Source organism: Capsicum annuum, chromosome 1 (genome assembly GCF_002878395.1).
Source record: "Capsicum annuum cultivar UCD-10X-F1 chromosome 1, UCD10Xv1.1, whole genome shotgun sequence".
Classification (NCBI taxonomy): Eukaryota; Viridiplantae; Streptophyta; class Magnoliopsida; order Solanales; family Solanaceae; genus Capsicum; species Capsicum annuum.
The window spans coordinates 93419159-93439355 of NC_061111.1; the positions used below are offsets into that span (position 1 = coordinate 93419159).

The window sequence follows — 20197 nt, forward strand, 5'->3', positions numbered from 1 at the left end:
CATGATTATTTAAATTTTTTTACAATTTATAATTTTTTTATTTGATTAAATTAATTTTAATATTTAATTTGTCATGTAGCATGTTAAAAATGACTTGAAATTTCATGAAATACTTGAAAATGACGTGGCAGGTGATGTGTCACACGTGACAGCTTATGTGGTAGCTGGTGTGGGGGAGTGTGTTACACTCTCCAAACACTCTCCAAAAATGTGTTTAAAATGTTGCTTTTTAGTGGGTTCAGGGATCCAAATGACAAACATATAAGTAGAAGTGTCCAACTTACAAAACTGACATAGTACAGGGGTCCAGCGAATCATTTTGCCTTTATTTTATGTAATGGAAAGAAAATGACTTTTTTCATGATATGAATTTATACTTCAATGATCTTTCATGAAATTTACTTGTACACTACCTATATGTTGTTTTTCACTGACCAACAAAATAGAAATATGAAAAAGCAAAGACATAAAAGAGAGAAGAAAATAGTAGATTGTGGCTTAGGTTAATTTTGTAACAAATTATTATTTGATGAATGCAAGTAACTTACAATATCAGCCACTTAGATAACCACTCATTTCTCTAGTCCAAGAATGAATTATGTGGTATTCATCCATAATGTTTAACTAATTACTTGTAAGTAAAAAGGGTGAAATTAAGGAGATCAAAAAAATAATCTTTGTAATGGAGAAACAATCGTGTTTAATGAGATCTTATCAAAAACATACTGCTATGGCTTAATTAAGGTACGTTTCAAAATAATTATTAATTCTATATTGAGTTTTCCAAAAATTATACATACATATGTTAGATTGTTTGATCGTATTATTTGATGAGGGGTTAATTCCAGATTATTAATATTTCCAACAACCATCCTGATAATAAATAATTTTATTCACTTAGCAATTCCTTTTTTTTTTATTTGAGTGAGGATCTATAGGAAACAACTTCTTTACCCCACAAAGGTAAGGGATAAAATTTGCATACATCCTAGACTCTCTAAACTATATTTGTGTGATTATACTACATATGTTATTGTTGTTGTTATTCTTCAGGAGGATAGATTTGAAATTACTTATCATTCTATTAATTATCTAAGAGGCGTTTTCAGCAATATAAATTAGGAATTACATAGAATGTGTTTTCTTTTTAAATTATAAATAGTTACTAACTTTGATTTAATGAGGAAAGTTTGTTTCTATGAAATGTTTTAACTAATTCGCTGTTAGATTTAAGGAAGGTTGTGAAAAAATAAATTAATCAAAAATACAAGAAAAATCTCATCAAATGCTTGAAACTGAACGCAAACTGCCATGGACATAAGCAAATATTTAATCACAATTACAAAATATGTACACGAAAAGTTACATCAAACTTTAGAAGTAGATTTAAATATAAAAAATTGCAAAAAATACATCTCCAAATGTGATTTCATGCGAAATCTTTTCTTTCAAAGTTTCTAGAAAATATAAAAAATAAAGTTTGTTAAAATATTTGACGAAGCTCAAAAGTAGCATTCACTTTTGACAAATTTAAAGAACCAAAACTTCTCACTAGTATATTTAAGAACTGCTTAACTGCTTTGAACCTAGTCCCCTTTTTTCTTTTGATTTTCGGTGTTCGGTATCCATATTGGAGCCCAACTAATTTGAATTCGCACAGGGTAGGACCCATTCGGGGGCAGCTCTCTATCACAGATTTTTCCATAGCCAGGGCTCGAACCCGAGATCTCTGGTTAAGGGACAAGCAACCTCATCAACTGCATCATATCCTTTAGTGATTGGCCTACTCCCAAACATAATGAATCATTTTTATTATTTTCTCGTAACTCCAAGATATACAATTCCATATTTGAATGGATCAGGCTCGAAGATACGGTTCCATTTGCAGATTTAACAGAATTTAATATTTTTGACTCATATTTTATACTTATGTTTAAAAAACTATTTTATTTAAAACTTGGCAAGTTTTTCTCTAGAATTCAAAATTTAAGCTTAAGATTCTATTCCTCCCTTGAAATAAGATGTAGAGTGAAGAAGCTAGTCCTATTTTCAACATAGTGATGTAGGTGCAATGATATCAATGTGTTTGAAAGAATATAATCCAAAATGTGAAGTCAAAATTCAATATATTATGATAATTTCATCTCATATATCCATACCTTGATAGACAGAGTAACCAAGCCACCTATTTCTAATAGCTTATTCACATCCCCTAATTAACTCTCTCAACTTTCTGCACTCAATCTTAACTTTTACTCTTTGTTGCATAACTACATTCTCCAATAAAATACTAGTCTTTCTTGAAAATTTCTAAAATTATGTGAACTTTTCTTGAATTTATTCTATGGGAAGTGCTAATTAAAAAGTTCCAATCATTACTGTAGGAATATGGCTCCACTTGTGATTTTTCTGGTTTGTTTGCTTGCAATTGCCTCATTTGTTGAGGGTAATAGAAAAGGAGAGTGGATCAATGGTCATGCTACATTCTATGGAGGTGGTGATGCCTCAGGGACAATGGGTATATATGTTTCTTTTTTCCTCCCTTGTTTCATATTTAGGTTGAACATAATCAGCTTACAATATTAGTCCATTCATCCTAGTTAGCGATTTTATCTCCAAATCAAGGTCATAATCAATATGCTCGCTAGCATCGAGACTCACTATTGTCAATAATATCATTATCATCAATCTGATTAGTTCTATTATCTAGGAACTTATTTAGGAATAGGGTTAAAATCATTTAAACCCCGAACTTTGTTGTAAAAATCAAATCCCCCCTCAACTTTGATCAATAATCATTCTCCCTCCTTTTTCCTATTTGATTTTTTAAAATATCTATTTTACCCTTATATTTATTTTAACATTTGTATCTCTTTTAAAAAAAAACTTTTTTATAAAAATATTTTTTTTATTTTTAATCTATATAACATATTTTCTATAAAAGTTAAAAATAATTTTAAGATAAAAAAATAAAAGTGAGAAATATTAATTATGTATATAATTTAATGACAAACTATAATATTATAAATGCGCAAAATAGTAAAAATTAATTTTATTAAAAATCAAAAATCTAATATATATTTATACGTGAAAATAATAGGTAATTATAATATTATAAACATATTTCAATGTAGGTATACAAAAATAATTAAAAGTCGAGGGTCTTTCGAAAACAATCTCTCTACCTCTCCAAGGTAGTGGTAAGGTTTGTGTATCCCTATCCTCCTTAGACCTCACTTATAAAATTTCATTAGATATGATGTTTTTGTAGATGTATATTTGTTACAAATCAAATGATTGTTGTTGATGGATTTTGAATTATAATTTAAAAAATAATTCATATTAACAACCCAAACTCGTTTATCTATATAGACATTAAAGAATAAGATAAAATTAAAATATGCATCTATATATATAATTACATACTTACGTACATACTTAATACATATAATATAAAAATTTTAAATGTAAAAAGTACCTTTGGATTTTGTAATTAATTATAAAAGAATTTATTAATAATGTTAAAAGGTGGACTTGAGAATTTGTATACCTACATTGAAATATATTTATAAAATTATAATTACCTATTATTTTCACGTATAAATATATATATTAGAGTTTTGATTTTTAATAAAATTAATTTTTACTATTTTGCTCATTTATTTTAACTTTTATAGAAAATATGTTATATAGATTAAAAAATGAAAAATATTTTTATAAAAAAAATTTAAAAAAAAAAGAGATACAAATATTGATATAAATATAAGGGTAAATAGGTATTTTAAAAAATCAAATAGGAAAAAGGAGGGAGAATGATTAATGTTCGAAGTTGAGGGGGGTGTTTGATTTTTAGCAAAGTTCGAAGGTATAAACGATTTTAACCCTTAGGAATATTATAATGAATGGAACATAGGTGTATGCTGCTAGGAACTTGTTTTGATTACTATAATCAAAGGAACGTTGAGTTCGACGCTAGGTGTTTAACCAAATAGGGTCATCATGTTCCTATAGAATCCATCGCTAAAATACACCCCCTTGTGGGGAGAGGGACATAGGGCTATGTTATAATCAGAAGAATCAATATTATAAATTATTGTACATTTTATCTTAGTAGCTATCAGTTAGAGGATTTACTATTTTACTGCTTCATTGGAATAGTTAATTTTGTTTCTTCTGCAGCATTGAGTTAGTTAGGTTGCTACAGTTAGTTGAGTTTTCTATGAATTGGCATAGTGGTATAAGTTAGTGGTGTAGGTTTAGAAGATATTGTAGGGCTCATGATTTGTCTATATATTTGATCTCTCAATTGTACAATTGATTTGATTCACTGCAAAAAATGAAATAAAACTTGTTCCTTTTTTTTTCTCTCTGTTGCTCAGAGATTTCCTCCATAGATGAAGATATTTCTACGTTCAATTTTCACATGGTATCATAGCATTAGATATTGATAACCTAGAGTAGATAATCAAGGCGAGTTTAGATCTCCATTTTTGCAGAAACCACTTATGTTTTGCTAAATTTCAGTTATGGCTCCTATCAAAAGTGATCAAATTGATCCTTTATAAATTTGTCCATCTGATGTTTCAGATGAGGTTATGATTCCTATCAAGTTGACTAATTTAGAAAATTATGGAGTTTAGAGTAAATCGAAGAGGATTGCATTGTTGTGAAAGCAAAAATATGATTTTGTGACAGGTACTTATACCAGAAATTTGTATCGCGATAAGTTACATAAACAATGGGAGACATGTAATGCTACTGTGTTGTCATGGATAATGAGTATTGTTTGTGAGGAGTTTTTGGTGGAGTTGTTTATGCTACTAGTGTTTTCTGGATTCGACATGATCTAAAGGAGACGTTTGGTAAGAAAAATCACATAAGAGTATATAAATGTCATTGGGAAATTACCACCCTCTCACAATGAACTGATTCTATTTCATTGTATTTCACTAAATTGAAACACTTCTGAGGAGAGTATGATATTGTCATTCCTCCACTTAGCTGCACTTTCCCTAAGTTGAAGGATTATGTTGATCACTTGACACGGATGTGATTGATTCAGTTTTTTAGTAGACTAAATAAAGGAGCGCAGATGGATCCTTTTGAGAAATTAAGGATGAGATCTAATATTCAGCTTGTTCAGCTGTTGTAAGTGATAATCCTGATCCAATTGCTTTGCAAAGTAGTAGATTTCAATATTCTCCCTCTCAAAGCTATATAGGTAGAAAAATGCAATGTGAATTTTTTTCATTTCATACGGCAAACTAATGAGAATTCCTTTAAACTGATTAGATATCCAAATGACTGGAAGTCAAGAAATAAGCCTCGATATAATAATGTGCAATCAAGGGGCGGTTATGGATAGTCAAATCATAAAGGTTGGAGGAATAGTACTTTGACAACATTGGAAATCAGTCTAGTATTGGTGATCTTGCATCTACTGGGTCTCAACAAACACTATCTCCATGGATCATTGTAATACTCATGCTAGTTCATCAAGTTATGAAGTGAATAATGCATTTGTGGCCAAAGCACAATGTTTCACAAAATATGAATATAGACAGATCATGCTGTTGTTGAACAAGGATACCAAGGACTGTAACCAGACTAACTCATTAGATATTGCTACATACCTAATGGATAATCTATTTACTCATGAATCTATTGTAGATTATAGTGCTTCTTACTATGTAGCATCCATTAGACACTTATTGACTAATGATCAGTACTAAGATACAACATAAAGAAACAAGGTAAATTTACCTACAGGAGATGCAGTTGGAATTTCTCATATTGTAAAGGTGCCTATATTTGCAGATAAGGCTATTAAAAATATGTTATTTGTCTCAGACTTCAAATTCAATTTGTTTCCTGTTTTCAAAATCACCAAGGAGTTGTCTTGCTCTGTCTCTTTTTACCCTAACTTTTGTATATTTTAGTATCTTTACATTGGTAGGGTGAAGGGGATTGGTAGAGAAAAAAGGGGACTTTTCATCTTTAGAAGTAGAAATGAAGTGAAGAATAAAGCAGAGATAAATAAACACCAAGATCTAGCAGCAGGGATCTCAGTATAAAAAATGTACTTTGTGGCACAAGAGGCTTGTACACCCTTCACCTCAAGTTCTCATGTCATTAGACTTGTTGAAAAGTACTACTGATTGGGATCTTGTAAATAACTGCCCAGTCTGTCCATTAGCTAAGCATCATATATTGTTAATTCCTACTAGTACCTCTAGATTATCTAAAGCTTTTGATACTGTTCACTTGTATCTATGAGGCCCTTACAAAGTCCCAACCTTTAACAAGGGGTATTATTTCTTGATTGTAGTGGATGACTCCAGAATATACACATAGATTTATTTGTTGCATCTTAGGTCTGAAACTATTGTAGCTATCAACAATTTCTTTTTAATGAAAAAGACTCAATTTAGTTTGCATATTAAGTCTATGAGGTCTGATAATGGTACAAAATTCTTTAATACTCTAAATGTAAAGAATTATTTCAATATCAAGGGGTAGATCATCAGAGTTGTTGTGTTCATACACCACAATAAAATGGAATAATAGAGAGAAAGCATAGACAAATATTGAACATAGCTAGAGCTCTCAAATTTCAACCTAACATGCCTATCAAATTCTGTGGGTGTGCATTGAAATAGCAGTATACCTGATGACTCGATTACCTTCTTTTGTTACTACAAGAAAGAATCCTTATGAGTTACTTTTTTAAAGATCCCTTAAATCACTTTAGAGTGTTTAGTTGTTTGTGTTATGCTACTATAGTTACTGCGGGGATATATTTTTAGAAAGAGTAAAACCATCAGTTTTGATGGGGTATTCAGCTACGCAAAAGGGTTATTTTCTCTTATATTTGGATACCAAGAAAATCTTTATCAGCAGAGATGTGTTCTTTAAGGAATATAAGTTCCCTTTTACAAAGTCAGCCCATGCAGAGCCCTTATTAATTTTTTGTCTCGTGTCAATACTTATGCAGCTGAGGAGATTCTTAATCTTTCAGCTGAAGAGTGTATGGATGATTCAACTAGTCCAGGGCTAGTTACAGTTGTATCCAATCCTCATAATTCTCCAAAAGCCTCGGGTAAAGGTCCTACAGTATCTTCAGGGACTAAAACTCTTAGAAGAATTATTAGATCAATAAGGCCACTTGTGTGGATGAAAGACTATAAAATACCTTCTAAATAAATGAAGTATCCCTTGGTTAATACTTTGCTTTATGACAATATTTTAGCTAGCTATCGTATCTATTTAGCTAAGTTTTCATTCTTAGTAAAGCCAAAAACTTTCAAAAAAACAGCAAAGGATAATAGATGGATTCAAGCCATGAAATTAGAGATTCAAGATCTTGAAGAAAATAAGACCTGGGAAGTTATTGATCTTTCACAAGGCAAAACGTCTATTGGTTCAATGATAGGTGTATCATATTAAGTACTTACCTAATTAAGAAGTCAAAATATTTAGGTCAAGATTAGTCGCAAAGGGCTACAATCAGCAGGAGGGTTTCGACTACCATGATACCTTCTCACCGGTTGTAAAATGGCGATAGTGAGATGTGTTATTTTATATGGTTATTTCTAAAGGTTAGACTTTATGCTAGATGAATGTATATGATGCCTTCTTACAAGGTGATTTGGATGAGAAAGTTCACATAAAAATATGTAACGCCCCGAGTCTGCACCCTGGATGCTACATGGTGCTTACGATCCTGAGGGACCAAAAGTCAACCCATGATCAGGTACCTACTGTGAGCACTAAGTAATAATATTGTAATAGTTGTGGAAAAATAGACAGAAATTCCATAAGATTCAAAACATCTACAATACTGACAAAATATAATATCTAAATCTGAATATTGTCTGAAAATCTAGTCTAAAAGGCCTCTAACTGAATCTGTCTGAAAGTGGAGTTGATGGCATAACCCCCTAACTAACTCCATCTCCTAAAATACTATTAAGCTGAAGTACTGAAATAAAAGCATATTCTCGATAGATGAGGACTCACTGCTAAATCTGCTACTGCTGGCTGAATCTGGCTAAGCGCGGTCAGAAACCTGAGCGTCTGAACCTATGATATAAAATATCATAGCGCAATAAATGGGTATGCGGTCAATATGTGGGAATGTACTAGTATGCTAAATGAGGTAAGGATGAATGCATGGGTTCATATGTATGAACAATAACTAACTGAATAATATGCAAGAGCTGGATTAGCATACATAAAAGATCTGTAACTACTGAACATATTGTGCATACTGTGACTGAGTATACTGGAACTGAATCTAATAACTGATAACTGAACATACCAATAATCTGAGATCACTGATAATCTATATTACTGATAACTGAGTGACTGTATCTGACAGTCCTGATTCTGTAGAACTAAACTAAGTTCTATTCTGAAGACTGAGACTGAAACTAAAATTGTGGGAGATAATCATCTAATCGACATGCACCAATCTGAACTAAGGGGTCCAATATGTAACCCCAATTAGAAGGGTGTCAGTACCGTACCACGGGTAAAGACAAGCTGAAGAGTAACCCTCTACTGGTAGGTCCTCTAAATGGAAATGGTGGTACCCTCATCTGACAGGTTGGAACACCTCATCAACCCTCAACTGGCAGGTTTGATGTCTTAACCTACGCTGGCTATGTAGTTATTGAGCACAAGGATTGCTTCTAAGGATCACACCCTCTGCTGGCAGGTGAGCCCACATCCTTGGGTTCACTCGATGTTGAATCCTACTCCCCACTGAAAGACACTAAACTCTTACACTGGACAGAATTCACTGATATTATTGAGTTTTCCTAAGTTCTGTAACTAACTGAATTCTACTAAGTTTTGTAATGGACTGAGAGTACTACTGATACTGGCTCTAAATAAATAGCTAAGTTATCGGGTATTAAATACCCCTACGAACCAATAGCATAAAAAGCAAAGAAGATCATAATCTTGAATAACATAACAATGTTCACTTTGTCATAATTCATTCATAGAGACATTCCATCAAACACTTGTAATGCATTAACTTGTACATGAATGGGGAATACACGTTAGCATGCTAAATGGAATTATTTCATTCTTAAACACATAAGAAGCATACTTGGTTTATTAAATCATAAACACTTAGGGTTAACATGGTTACAACAATCAACTTGCAATTTAAAGGATTTATCATGAATATCATGTGATTCAACGCATACTAGAATTAATTCTTGGAACTTGTAATCTAAATCATGGATTAAAACTCAAAAAACATCATGAACATGGATACAATCAAATTCAAACATGGAAATCATAAATCTTGTATCTTGAAAAAGGATTCTTAGGTTTCATGGAAGGTGATGATCCATGGATGAATATCTAACATACCTTAGAAGAAGAGTTCTTGAAGGTTCTTGGGGAGATTCTTGAAGATGGACATTGATTCTTGGACTAGAGTTTATTTCCTTAAGAGAGAATTATCTTTTAATTTGGGGGAAAAGTGAATAATAAAGGGTTTTACACATTTTTAGGGCTTAAATCCCACATCTCGGTGGAATAAAATCATAGGAAAAGACTGTTTTAACTCTGGGCGCAACTTTAATTTTTTGTTAAATTTTCCAGATTTGAACCTTGGCGCGATGTACCACTATCGCGCCAGTCCACTAGAAAATGACAACTGGGAAATTACATGGTGGCGCAATGCGGTGGTATTGTGTTTCCACTTTGGTTACAAACTGGAAGTGCACCGCAACGTGGTGGGATCGCATTGGCACACTGTAAATTGACAATTGTGAACTAGGTCTATGGTGTGATGCACCAAAATTGTGGAGCAACACTGGAAATTGACAATTGCTATTCTAACACACTCTGCGACGCGCTACTGGCCTGAATGATGATGTTTAACGACTAAAACTTAAAATCGTCATAACTTCTTACTCGATTGTCGAATTTAGCCGAATTTTATATCGTTGGAAAGCTAATTAAATTTTCTATGCAATGGTAGGATCAAATATAAAAATTACTGAGCATTTCAAAAATTTAATCTAGGATAACCTATGTACTGAGGGTTAATCTAGGCTAGGGAAATACGAGGTATTACAGTATCTCCTCCTTGGGAATATTCATCCTCAAATATGGCTAGTTAAGATGAGAGAGTATGGACAGACTGAGTTTACGTACTAAACTAGACATGCACAACTGAAACATGATTACGTGACTGGTCTGATAGACTGAACTTATATTCTGAACATGCATGTCTGATCCATGAATACATGTCTGAACGGATTAATAAAGACATGACTGAATATTCATGAACGGGAACATAAGGACATGAATAAGTCTGAATCATGATACATAAACTGAACTGATTTCTTGGATACGTGTCATAACAGGGGGATGGTCATACGGCTGAGATTGGGACTTGAGGGTCAACTATGAGGACCCATTACTTCAACTAGATTTCCTATGTGAAGAGAAAATAGGAGGTTTAGATCGTGATAGCTTGAGTATTATTGTGCATCTCCCCCTTGGGATACTATGTCCTTCGAGAATGCTGACTTGGCTGAGATACTAAGGAAAAGTATGAGACGATGCACGGGGCACGTATAAACTAAATCATGACTGAATATCTGGGATCTAAAACTGAGGCATTAATATATAAATAAGAGTCTGTAACATACCAGTGACCACATCAGAAGAACATTCCTGATCTTGTCTGGAATGAAGTACGTAAAACCTGTTTAGGCGTTGCCCACTAGTGGCACTGGAAATGGCACCTTGTTGATTTGGGTGACCTGACTGGGCTGAAGGACGACTATACTGAACTTGAGAACCTGAATGAGGACAATCTCTGACTCTATGACCTGGCTTGCCACACTCAAAACAAACATCACCGACAGCTTTGCACATACAATTATTATTCTTACCACAGTCTCATCAAAATGGATTAGTACGACTATTACTTACGTTATCCTGAGTCATCGGTACACTGGCTGAGGATGAATCTGGGACTGAAGACTTTGGACAAAACTGGGAACGGTTATCATTTTTTTACTTAGGCTGACTGAAATTAAAGCTACCTGTTCTAGCCCTTTTATTCTCTCTCTCCTTCTTCCTAAGCTTCTGCTCCTCAATCTATTGAGAATGGACCATAAGCCTAGATATGTCTATAGCTTTAATCAACATTATTGTTCTGCACTCTTTAACCATACTATTTGATACCTCAGATACAAACTTGCTCATTCTGGACTTATTGTCCGCTACTACATGGGGAGCATACCTGGCTAACCGAGTAAACTTAAGGGAATACTCTTTTATGCTCATACTACCTTGTCTGAGATTGATGAACTCTAACATTTTAAATTTTCTCATCTCTAAGAGAAAGAATCTATCTAAAAAGGTAGTAGCAAACTCTTCCCACTCTATGGGCTCTGCATCTATACCCCCTGTCTACCTTCCACTGATTAAACCATGTATGGGCTACATCTTGTATCTGATAGGCGGCTAACTCGACACTCTCACTGAAAGTTACTCCCATGATGTTTGTGACTTTTTGAATCTGATTGAGGAAATCTTGTGGATCCTCTTCTGACTTAGACCCCGTAAAAGAAGAAGGATTCATTCGGGTGAAGTCCTGAATTCTGGTTGCAGCAGTATTGGCCACTGGGTTAGCCAGAACAGCAGCTGGCCGTTCACTCTGAGCTACTACTGAATTGGCTTGAGTAGTGAATGCAGCTCTGAATTCTACGTGATAGACATATTCATCCAGGGGATCTGCCTAAACGGGCTGAGGGGCAGACTGGTTTTCAGTTCTTCTTTCGTTAGTCTTTTTGGGACTGAGAGATTAACTTGAGCTTATGCTTACTCGCACGACATGAATACTGAAAGAAGGAAAACTTTTCCTAAAATATCTCATAGCCTCATGTCCATAAGTGGGGAGTGCTACACACCCATGCACAAGACTCTACACGATGTGGCTTTTAAAACTTCCTAGGACTCTATTAAACCTTAGTCTCTGATACCAATTTTGTAATGCCCCGAGTTTGTACCCTGGACGCTACACGGTAGTTACGATCCCGAGGGACCATAAGCTAACCCATGAGCTGGTACCTACTGTGAGCACTGAGTAATAATACTATAATAATTGTGAAAAAATAGTCTGAAATGCCATAAGGTTCAAAACATCTAAAATACTGATAAAATATAATAACATCTGAATTTGAATACTGTCTAAAAATCTAGTCTAAAAAGTCTCTAACTGAATCTGTCTGAAAATGGAGTTGATGGAACAATTCCCCAACTAACTCTATCTACTAAAATACTGCTAGCTGAAGTATTGAAATAAAAGCATATCCTCGATAGATGAGGGCTCACTGCTAAATCTGCTACTGCTGGCTGAATCTGGATAAGCTCGGTCAGAAACCTAAGCGTCCGAACCTATGATATGAAAAACCATAGCGCAAGAAACGGGTATGCGGTTAGTACGTGGGCATGTACTGGTATGCTAAATGAGGTAAGGCTGAATGCATAGGTTTATATATATGAAAAATAACTAACTAAATAATAAGCAAGAGATGGATTAGCATACATAGAGGATCTGTAACTACTAAACATACTATACATACTGTGACTGAGTATACTGGAACTGAATCTGATAACTGAATATACTACTAATTTGAGATCACTGATAATCTGTATTACTGATAACTAAGTGACTGTATCTGACAGTCCTGATTTTGTAGAACTAAATTGAGTTCTATTCTGAAGACTGAGACTAAAACTAAAACTGTGAGAGATAATCATCTAAACGACATGCCCCAATTTAAACTAATAGGGCTCAATGTGTAACCCCAATTGAAAGGGTGCCAGTATCGTGCCATGGGTAAAGACAAGCTGAAGAGTAACCCTCTACTGGTAGGTTCCCTAAACGAGAACGGTGGTACCCTCATCTGATAGGTTGGAATACCTCATCAACCCTCAACTGGCAGGTTTGATGTCTCAACCTACGTTGGCTACGTAGTTCTGGAATACAAGGATTGCTTCTAAGAATCATACCCTCTGCTAGCAGGTGAGCCCCCATCCTTGGGTTTACTCGGTTCTGAATCCTACTCTCAACTGAAAGACACTAAACTGTTACACTGGACTAAATTCACTGATATTACTGAGTTTTCCTAAGTTCTGGAACTAACTAAATTCTACTAAGTTTTGTAACAGACTGAGAGTACTACTGATTGTATCATAACTGATACTATTTTATAATTGACACTAGCTCTAAATAAACAGCTAAGTTGTCGGATATTAAATACCCCCAGGACTAGATAGCATGAAAAGCAAAGAAAAACAAAATCTTGAATAACATAACAATGATCTCTTGGTCATAATTCATTCATAGAGACATTCCATCAGACACTTGTAATGCATTAACTTGTACATGAATGGGGAATAAACGTTAGCATGCTATAATGGCATTATTTCATTCTCAAACACATAAGAAGCATACTTGGTTCACTAAATCATAAACACTTAGGGTTAACATGGTTACAACAATCAACTTGCAATTTGAAGGATTTATCATGAATATCATGTGATTCAATGCATCCTAGAATTAATTCTTGGAACTTGTAATCTAAATCATGGATTAAAACTCAAACAACATCATGAACATGGATATAATTAAATTCAAACATGAAAATCATAAATCATAAATCTTGTATCTTGAAAAGAGATTCTTGGGCTCCATGGAAGATAAGAATCCATAGATAAACATCTAACATACCTTAGAAAAAGAGTTCTTGAAGGTTCTTGGGGAGATTCTTGAAGATGGACCTTGATTCTTGGACTAGAATTTGTTTTTTGGAGAGAGAATTATCTTTTGATTTTGGGAAAAAGTGAATAATGAAGGGTTTTACACATTTTTAGGGCTTAAATTCCACATCTGGGCAGAATAAAATCATAGAAAAAGATTGTTTTAACCCTGGGAGCAACTTTAATTTTTCAACTGGGAAATTGCATGGTGGCGCGATGCGGTGGTATCGCATTGCACTTTAGTTGCGAATCGGAAATGCATGACGACGCGGTGGGATCGCGGTGGCACACTGGAAATTGACAATGTGAACTGGGTCTATGGCGTGACATGCCAATATTGTGGAGCAACACTGAAAATTGAAAATTACTATTCTAACACACTCCACAATGTGCTACTGGCCTGAATGACATTGTTTAACAACTGAAACTTAAAATCATCATAACTCCTTACCCGGTTGTCGGGTTTAGGTGAATTTTATATCATTGGAAAGCTAATTGAATTTCCTACGCAATGGCAGGCTCAAATCTGAAAATTACTGAGATTTTCAAAAAAATTATCTAGGATAACCCATGTACTGAGGGTTAATCTAAGCTAGGAAAATACGGGGTATTACAAATTACCTTATGGTTTCAGAAGTGAGGGCAAATTTAAAGTCTGCAGACTTTTTAAGTCTTTATATGGGCTCAATCAATCCTCTAAACAGTGGAATGTCAAGCTAACTAATGCCTTGTTAGCTATATGTTTTGCATAGAGTTCTCATGATTATTCTTTGTTTACCCAAAAAGAGAGAAAGGTACGATGGTTTTCTTGGTTTATGTTGATGATTTTCTCATTATCGGTAGCAATATGCAGGTTGCTAAAGTAAAAAAAACTTTACATCAATAATTTAAATTGAAAGACTTAGGGGAGCTTAAGTCTCTTAGGCATTGAAGTCCTAAGATCTCATAAAGGTGTCACTCTAAATCAAAGAAAGTACATTTTGGAGCTTATTTCAGACATTAGACTTAGTGGTGCTAAACTAGCACCTACTCTATTGTAGTCTAATTTAAGGCTCACATCAGTAGAGTTTGATCAAGCTGATAGTTCTACTCAGGATGCAGTCCCTTCAGATATAAGTTCTTATTAGAGAATTGTTGGTAAGCTCATGTATGAATCTATAACTAGACTTGATATTTGCTAATAGTGCAAACTATAAGTCAATTCATGTAACACCCAAAGAAGTCTTACTAAGATGTAGCTACTAAAGTTTTAAGACATTTGAAAGGTACAATTGGGCAAGATATTTAGCGATAGGCTCAACCAGCTATAGAGCTAACTTGTTGGTGTGATTCAGACTAGGTTGCTTGCCCAAACACCAGAGGATCTATCACTAGTTATGTGATCAAGTTTGGGAGTTATTAGTATCTTAGAAAGCAAAGAAATAACAGACAATGTCCAGGAGTTCAGTTGAGCATAAATATAGGAGCATGGCCTCAGCTATTCTAGAGGTTGCTTGGTCTTTTTCATTGATTTAGGTGTTTCTATCCAACAACCTGTCACTATCTTGAATAATAGAAAGTCTACTATTTAACTACTTGTTAATCTCATATTCCATGAGAGAACTAAACACATTTAGATTGATTGTCTCTTTATACGTGATAAAATCAAGTCTAGCCTAGTTCATCCTCAATATGTTTCTATATAGAATCAGACATTTGATCTGTTAACCAAAGGCTTGGGTCATTCTAAATATTCGTATCTCTTTGGAGAGCTTAGTGTGCTCAATATTTTGTACCGTTCAGTTTGAGGAGGATGTTACCATCAGAAGAACCAATACCACACATTATAATTACATTTTTGCTTAGTAGATATCAACTAGAGGATTTATTGTTGTAATGTTTTATTGAGTTACTATTTTATTAAAATAGTTAATTTTATTTTTTCTACAACATTGAGTTAGTTAGGTTGCTAGAGTTAGATGAGTTGGCTATAAGCTGGCATAGTGATGTAGGTTTAGAAGATATTTTGGGGCTACAAGTATAAGGTGTTGGGCTGCAGGCTCAACCAGCTATAAAGCTAACTTGTTGGTGTGATTCAGATTGGGTTGCTTGCCCAAACATTAAAGGATCTATCACTTGTTATGTGAAGTTTGGGAGCTTTTAGTGTCTTAGAGTGTAAAAAAATAGCAGACAATGTACAGGAGTTCAGCTGAGGTTGAATACAGGATCGTGGCCTTAGTTGTTGTAGAGGTTGCTTGGTTTCTTGGATTTAGGTGTTTCTATTCAACAACTTGTTACTACCTTGAATGATAGCAAGTTTGTTCTTCAACTAGCTGTTAATCCCATTTTCCATGAGAGAACTAAACACATTGAGATTGATTGTCACCTTATACGTGACAAAATCAAGTCTGACCTAGTTCGGCCTCAATATGTTTCTACACAACATCAAATAATTGATCTGTTAACCAAAGGCTTGGGTCATTCTTAAGATTTGTATCTCCTTGACAAGCTTAGTGTGCTCACATATTATTATTACATTTTAGCTTAGTAGCTATTAGTTAGAGGATTTACTGTTTTACTGTTTCATTGAAAGAGTTAATTTTGTTTCTTCTGTAGCAATGAGTTAGCAATGAGTTGGTTAGGTTGTTTGAGTTAGTTGAGCTGGCTATAAACTGGCATATTGGTGTACATTTAGAAGATATTTTGGGGCTCATGTTTTGTCTATATATATGAGCTCCCAGCTCTACAATTGATTTGATTTACTGCACAATGAAATAAAATATGTTCCCTTTTTCTTTTCTCTCTTTTTCTCTAAGATTTCCTCCATAAATGAGGAGATTCTAAGCTCAATTTTCATAGGATAAGCAGAGGAAATAGGGCTCTCCGTGAGCTGGTAAATAGGCCGGTGAATCCAGGATTTAGAGTTAGTGAATTTTCAAAAATGATTATGATTTCATTACATTTATGTTTTTGGATTCATATGTATCACAAAGTTGAAGAGGAAACCAAGGGTTCAATTGAACCCATATAATTCCCCATAATTTTGTCTTTGTTTAAGTTGCTAGTTCTTGTTAAGCTCACATTGGCTATGGATAAACGGGGAGAGTTATGGTAAGCTAATAATCAATGTAAAACTAGCCAATTTCATGAGGATTGCTCACACTATGTTGATTCTTGTGAAACTTTACTTACATGCATTTTCCAACAGGGGGTGCTTGTGGTTATGGGAATCTATATGAGCAAGGTTATGGAACAAGAACTGCAGCTTTGAGCACAACTTTGTTCAACAATGGGTTGAGTTGTGGATCCTGCTATGAGATTAAGTGTATAAATGAACACAAATGGTGCTTGTCAGACTCTATTAGGGTAACAGCAACCAATTTATGCCCACCTGGTGGCTGGTGCAACCCTTCACTTCACCACTTTGACCTTTCTCAGCCTATCTTCCAGCACATTGCCCAATACAGAGCTGGAGTTGTCCCTATTGCTTATAGAAGGTACGTTCACTTGGTTTTATGTACAGTCAAAAGTATCTATAACGATGCCATTTTTCTTGAAAAATTTTGGCGTCTACAGTGTTTAGTTGTTTGAAAGATCAACTCGATCATATAATATAAAACATAACATGAATAATTGGTATTTTAGAAAAAGAAACTTTGTCATTGTAATGAAATATTGTTATAAGAGATAGAAAGGTCTAACTGTATTTGACCAAAATAATGCTCGCTAAAGTGATATTCTTTCCAAACATCATATGAACACTCGTTTTGCACGTGAAATACTCGCACTTTATTGAACTTGATACTCAAGTTGTCGCATATGTTTAGTCAATGGTCCAAGTCGTTAGAATACTTGTACAGAGAAATGGAAGTGTAATGTCTATTTGACTATTGGACCTTTTTTTATTCAATTATAGAGCAAAACCCAGGGTTCACCGTTTTGGGTTCTCAGTGGTCTCACGTTGTGTTATTGAAAATTGTACTTGGGTAAGGCTCCATTTTATCTATTTAGGACATTTGCAATTTTTTAGCAAATTTTAAGTAGGAGAAACATGTTCTTGACTCATGACTGTATTTTCTACTCTAGCCACTCAAGCATTGCAATATAAGAATTATTGTTTTGTATAACTGTGGCTAGGGGTGGACATTGAGATTTGTTCGGTTTGATTGTTTAATATCGATTTAGTTTTTTTATTTTCGAATTCAATTTGGTTCGATTTCTACAAATTCGGTTCGGTTATTTCGAATTTTTATTTCGATTTTGAAGATTAAAGTAGTAATCTTTTTTTATCATGACTGGACATTTAAAATTGGTGATTTTTTTAGAAAAATAATTTTTTTCAAATCTGTTTTTCATTCACAAATATAAATAACTCAACAGGCATTAAATGAAATGAAATAACCATAAGTTTCATATACTCAACACTCGTTATCTTGTCTCCTCGAGGCGCCGCTGAAAGCCTTCAAACAAGTCAATAACCAGTGTTGAAATGAACACTTAGGGTTAGGGACATAACTTGTAAGGCGTTTGATGGTTTGAGTTACTTAATACATATTACATTTATACTGAATATATATAATAAAATATATACATATCTTTTATATATAATAAAATATATACATTATTTATATAATTTTGATTTCTTGGTTTAACCGATTTTTTTTTAGAAAAACTGAAAACCGAACTCTTTAATCAAATTTTTAAAATTTGAAATCAAAACTAACCCGAAAAATCAAAATCAAAATTAAATTTTATTTTAATTTTTAATTTTTTAATTTTTTCAATTTGAACCAAAATATGTTTAGCCCTAACCGTCAATGCCTGCTTATACATCACCTGCTTAGACCACTAGATATTGGCTATGTCCTACCATCACACGTACTCTGTCTGCCAAGACATAGACAACACAAAAGAATCACCTAAAACTTTTTTCCTTTATTGGAATTTAAACTCTTCTTTCCCCAGTTCGTTTTAGCTTCATTAACTGTTAGGTCGCTCCTACAAATGCTTGTGATACAGTAAATTAACGTAACTCTATTGTCAACTTTTTCAGGGTACCCTGCAGAAGAAAGGGGGGAATCAGGTTCACCATCAATGGACACTCTTACTTCAACTTGGTACTAGTGACTAATGTTGGTGGTGCTGGTGATGTTCATGCTGTAGCCATTAAAGGATCGAAAACTCAATGGCAGTCTATGCCAAGAAACTGGGGCCAAAACTGGCAAAGCAACAGTTTGTTAAATGGACAAAGCCTTTCATTTAAGGTTACCACAAGTGATGGACGTAGTGTGGTCTCTAAAAATGTTGCCCCTGCTAGCTGGTCTTTTGGGAAGACATACACAGGTGGTCAGTTCCACTGAAAGGGTTTCCCTAAGCATTTGGCTGCGTGCAAGAATTACGTATACGTTTTGTGGCACATGGTTTAAAACTCGATGAATTGAATAATGAGTATGTCCATATACTTTTCTCCACTTAAATATAAGGTTTTTTTTTTAAGTTCTAGACGTGTGACGTGAGTCTAAGCCACACTTTTCTCTACTTAAATGTAAAGTTTTTTTTAAGTTCTGGACGTGTGACGTGAATCTAATTCACACATCATGTGTTAGGGTCTTACTACTTGACTAAAGCCTAAGAGGTCGTTAGTACATAGGGATTTTAAAGTTGTCCTCGTGTCATGTTAATTTGAATTAAGGGTAGCGTAGCTTTGGGACCCTCTAATATCCTTGAGGCCATTAGTTTTGGCTTTTTTTAATTTATATATTTTTGTTTTCCTTTTGTTGCAATGCAGTGGTGGACTCTTTCACCATCCTCATTTAGGAGTCTGTATAAGTTGGAGAAATTCGGAAACTTTTTTCTCCTAATCTTTAGTTGTAGACATATATAGTTGCTCTGTGTTACTGTGTATAATTAATCCAGATAACTAGTGCAGTAATGAGCAACGGACATGTGGTTGTCTGTATATAAACTTGTTCTTCGTTCTTGTTTTGGGTTACTATATGGTCTTCGTTTTTTTTCCTTTTTTGTTATTTTACCTGTGGTGTTATCTTTTACTTTTCTTAAATTCCTAGATCCCTCTATGTATAAAACCTTCTAGCAAATGAAATTTGACGGAGTTTTTTTTTTCTCTTTTGGTTTAACCATTTGGTATCACAAGCACGTTAGGTAGGACGATTAATTAATCTAGATTAGCGTCGAAGTAAGTCTTAGATAGTATGATTCATACAGAAAGGTTCTTCATTCTCGCGGTTTCAACCCAAAACTTCTCATTAAATGTGAATAATTTCAAACTATCCTATCGTGAATATGTAACGGGCCGGCAGTCCAGCATATCACAACCCAAAGGGACTTCAGATTTCGACACATAGTCTAAGCAAGCATGCAAGATGCCAGAAATTAGATAGATATACAGCAGATA

General features: G+C 34.1%; 1 protein-coding gene across 1 annotated transcript; it reads left to right on the plus strand.

Annotated features, from left to right (window-relative positions):
* Positions 1-606: 606 nt before the first annotated feature.
* Positions 607-19905, plus strand: LOC107878205 (expansin-A15). The gene is made up of 4 exons (XM_016725129.2): positions 607-744; positions 2385-2518; positions 16991-17279; positions 18836-19905. The coding sequence occupies exons 2-4, from the start codon at positions 2389-2391 to the stop codon at positions 19140-19142; spliced, it is 726 nt and encodes a 241-aa protein (XP_016580615.1). The 5' UTR covers positions 607-744; positions 2385-2388; the 3' UTR covers positions 19143-19905.
* Positions 19906-20197: the final 292 nt, after the last annotated feature.

What these genes read in the sequence shown, in the direction of transcription:
- LOC107878205 (XM_016725129.2), top strand. Translation starts at nt 2,389, where the DNA reads ATGGCTCCACTTGTGATTTTTCTGGTTTGTTTGCTTGCAATTGCCTCA. An exon ending in TGATGCCTCAGGGACAATGG is followed by an intron (nt 2,519 to 16,990) that starts GTATATATGTTT and finishes ATTTTCCAACAG; the next exon opens with GGGGTGCTTGTGGTTATGGG. An exon ending in GTCCCTATTGCTTATAGAAG is followed by an intron (nt 17,280 to 18,835) that starts GTACGTTCACTT and finishes CAACTTTTTCAG; the next exon opens with GGTACCCTGCAGAAGAAAGG.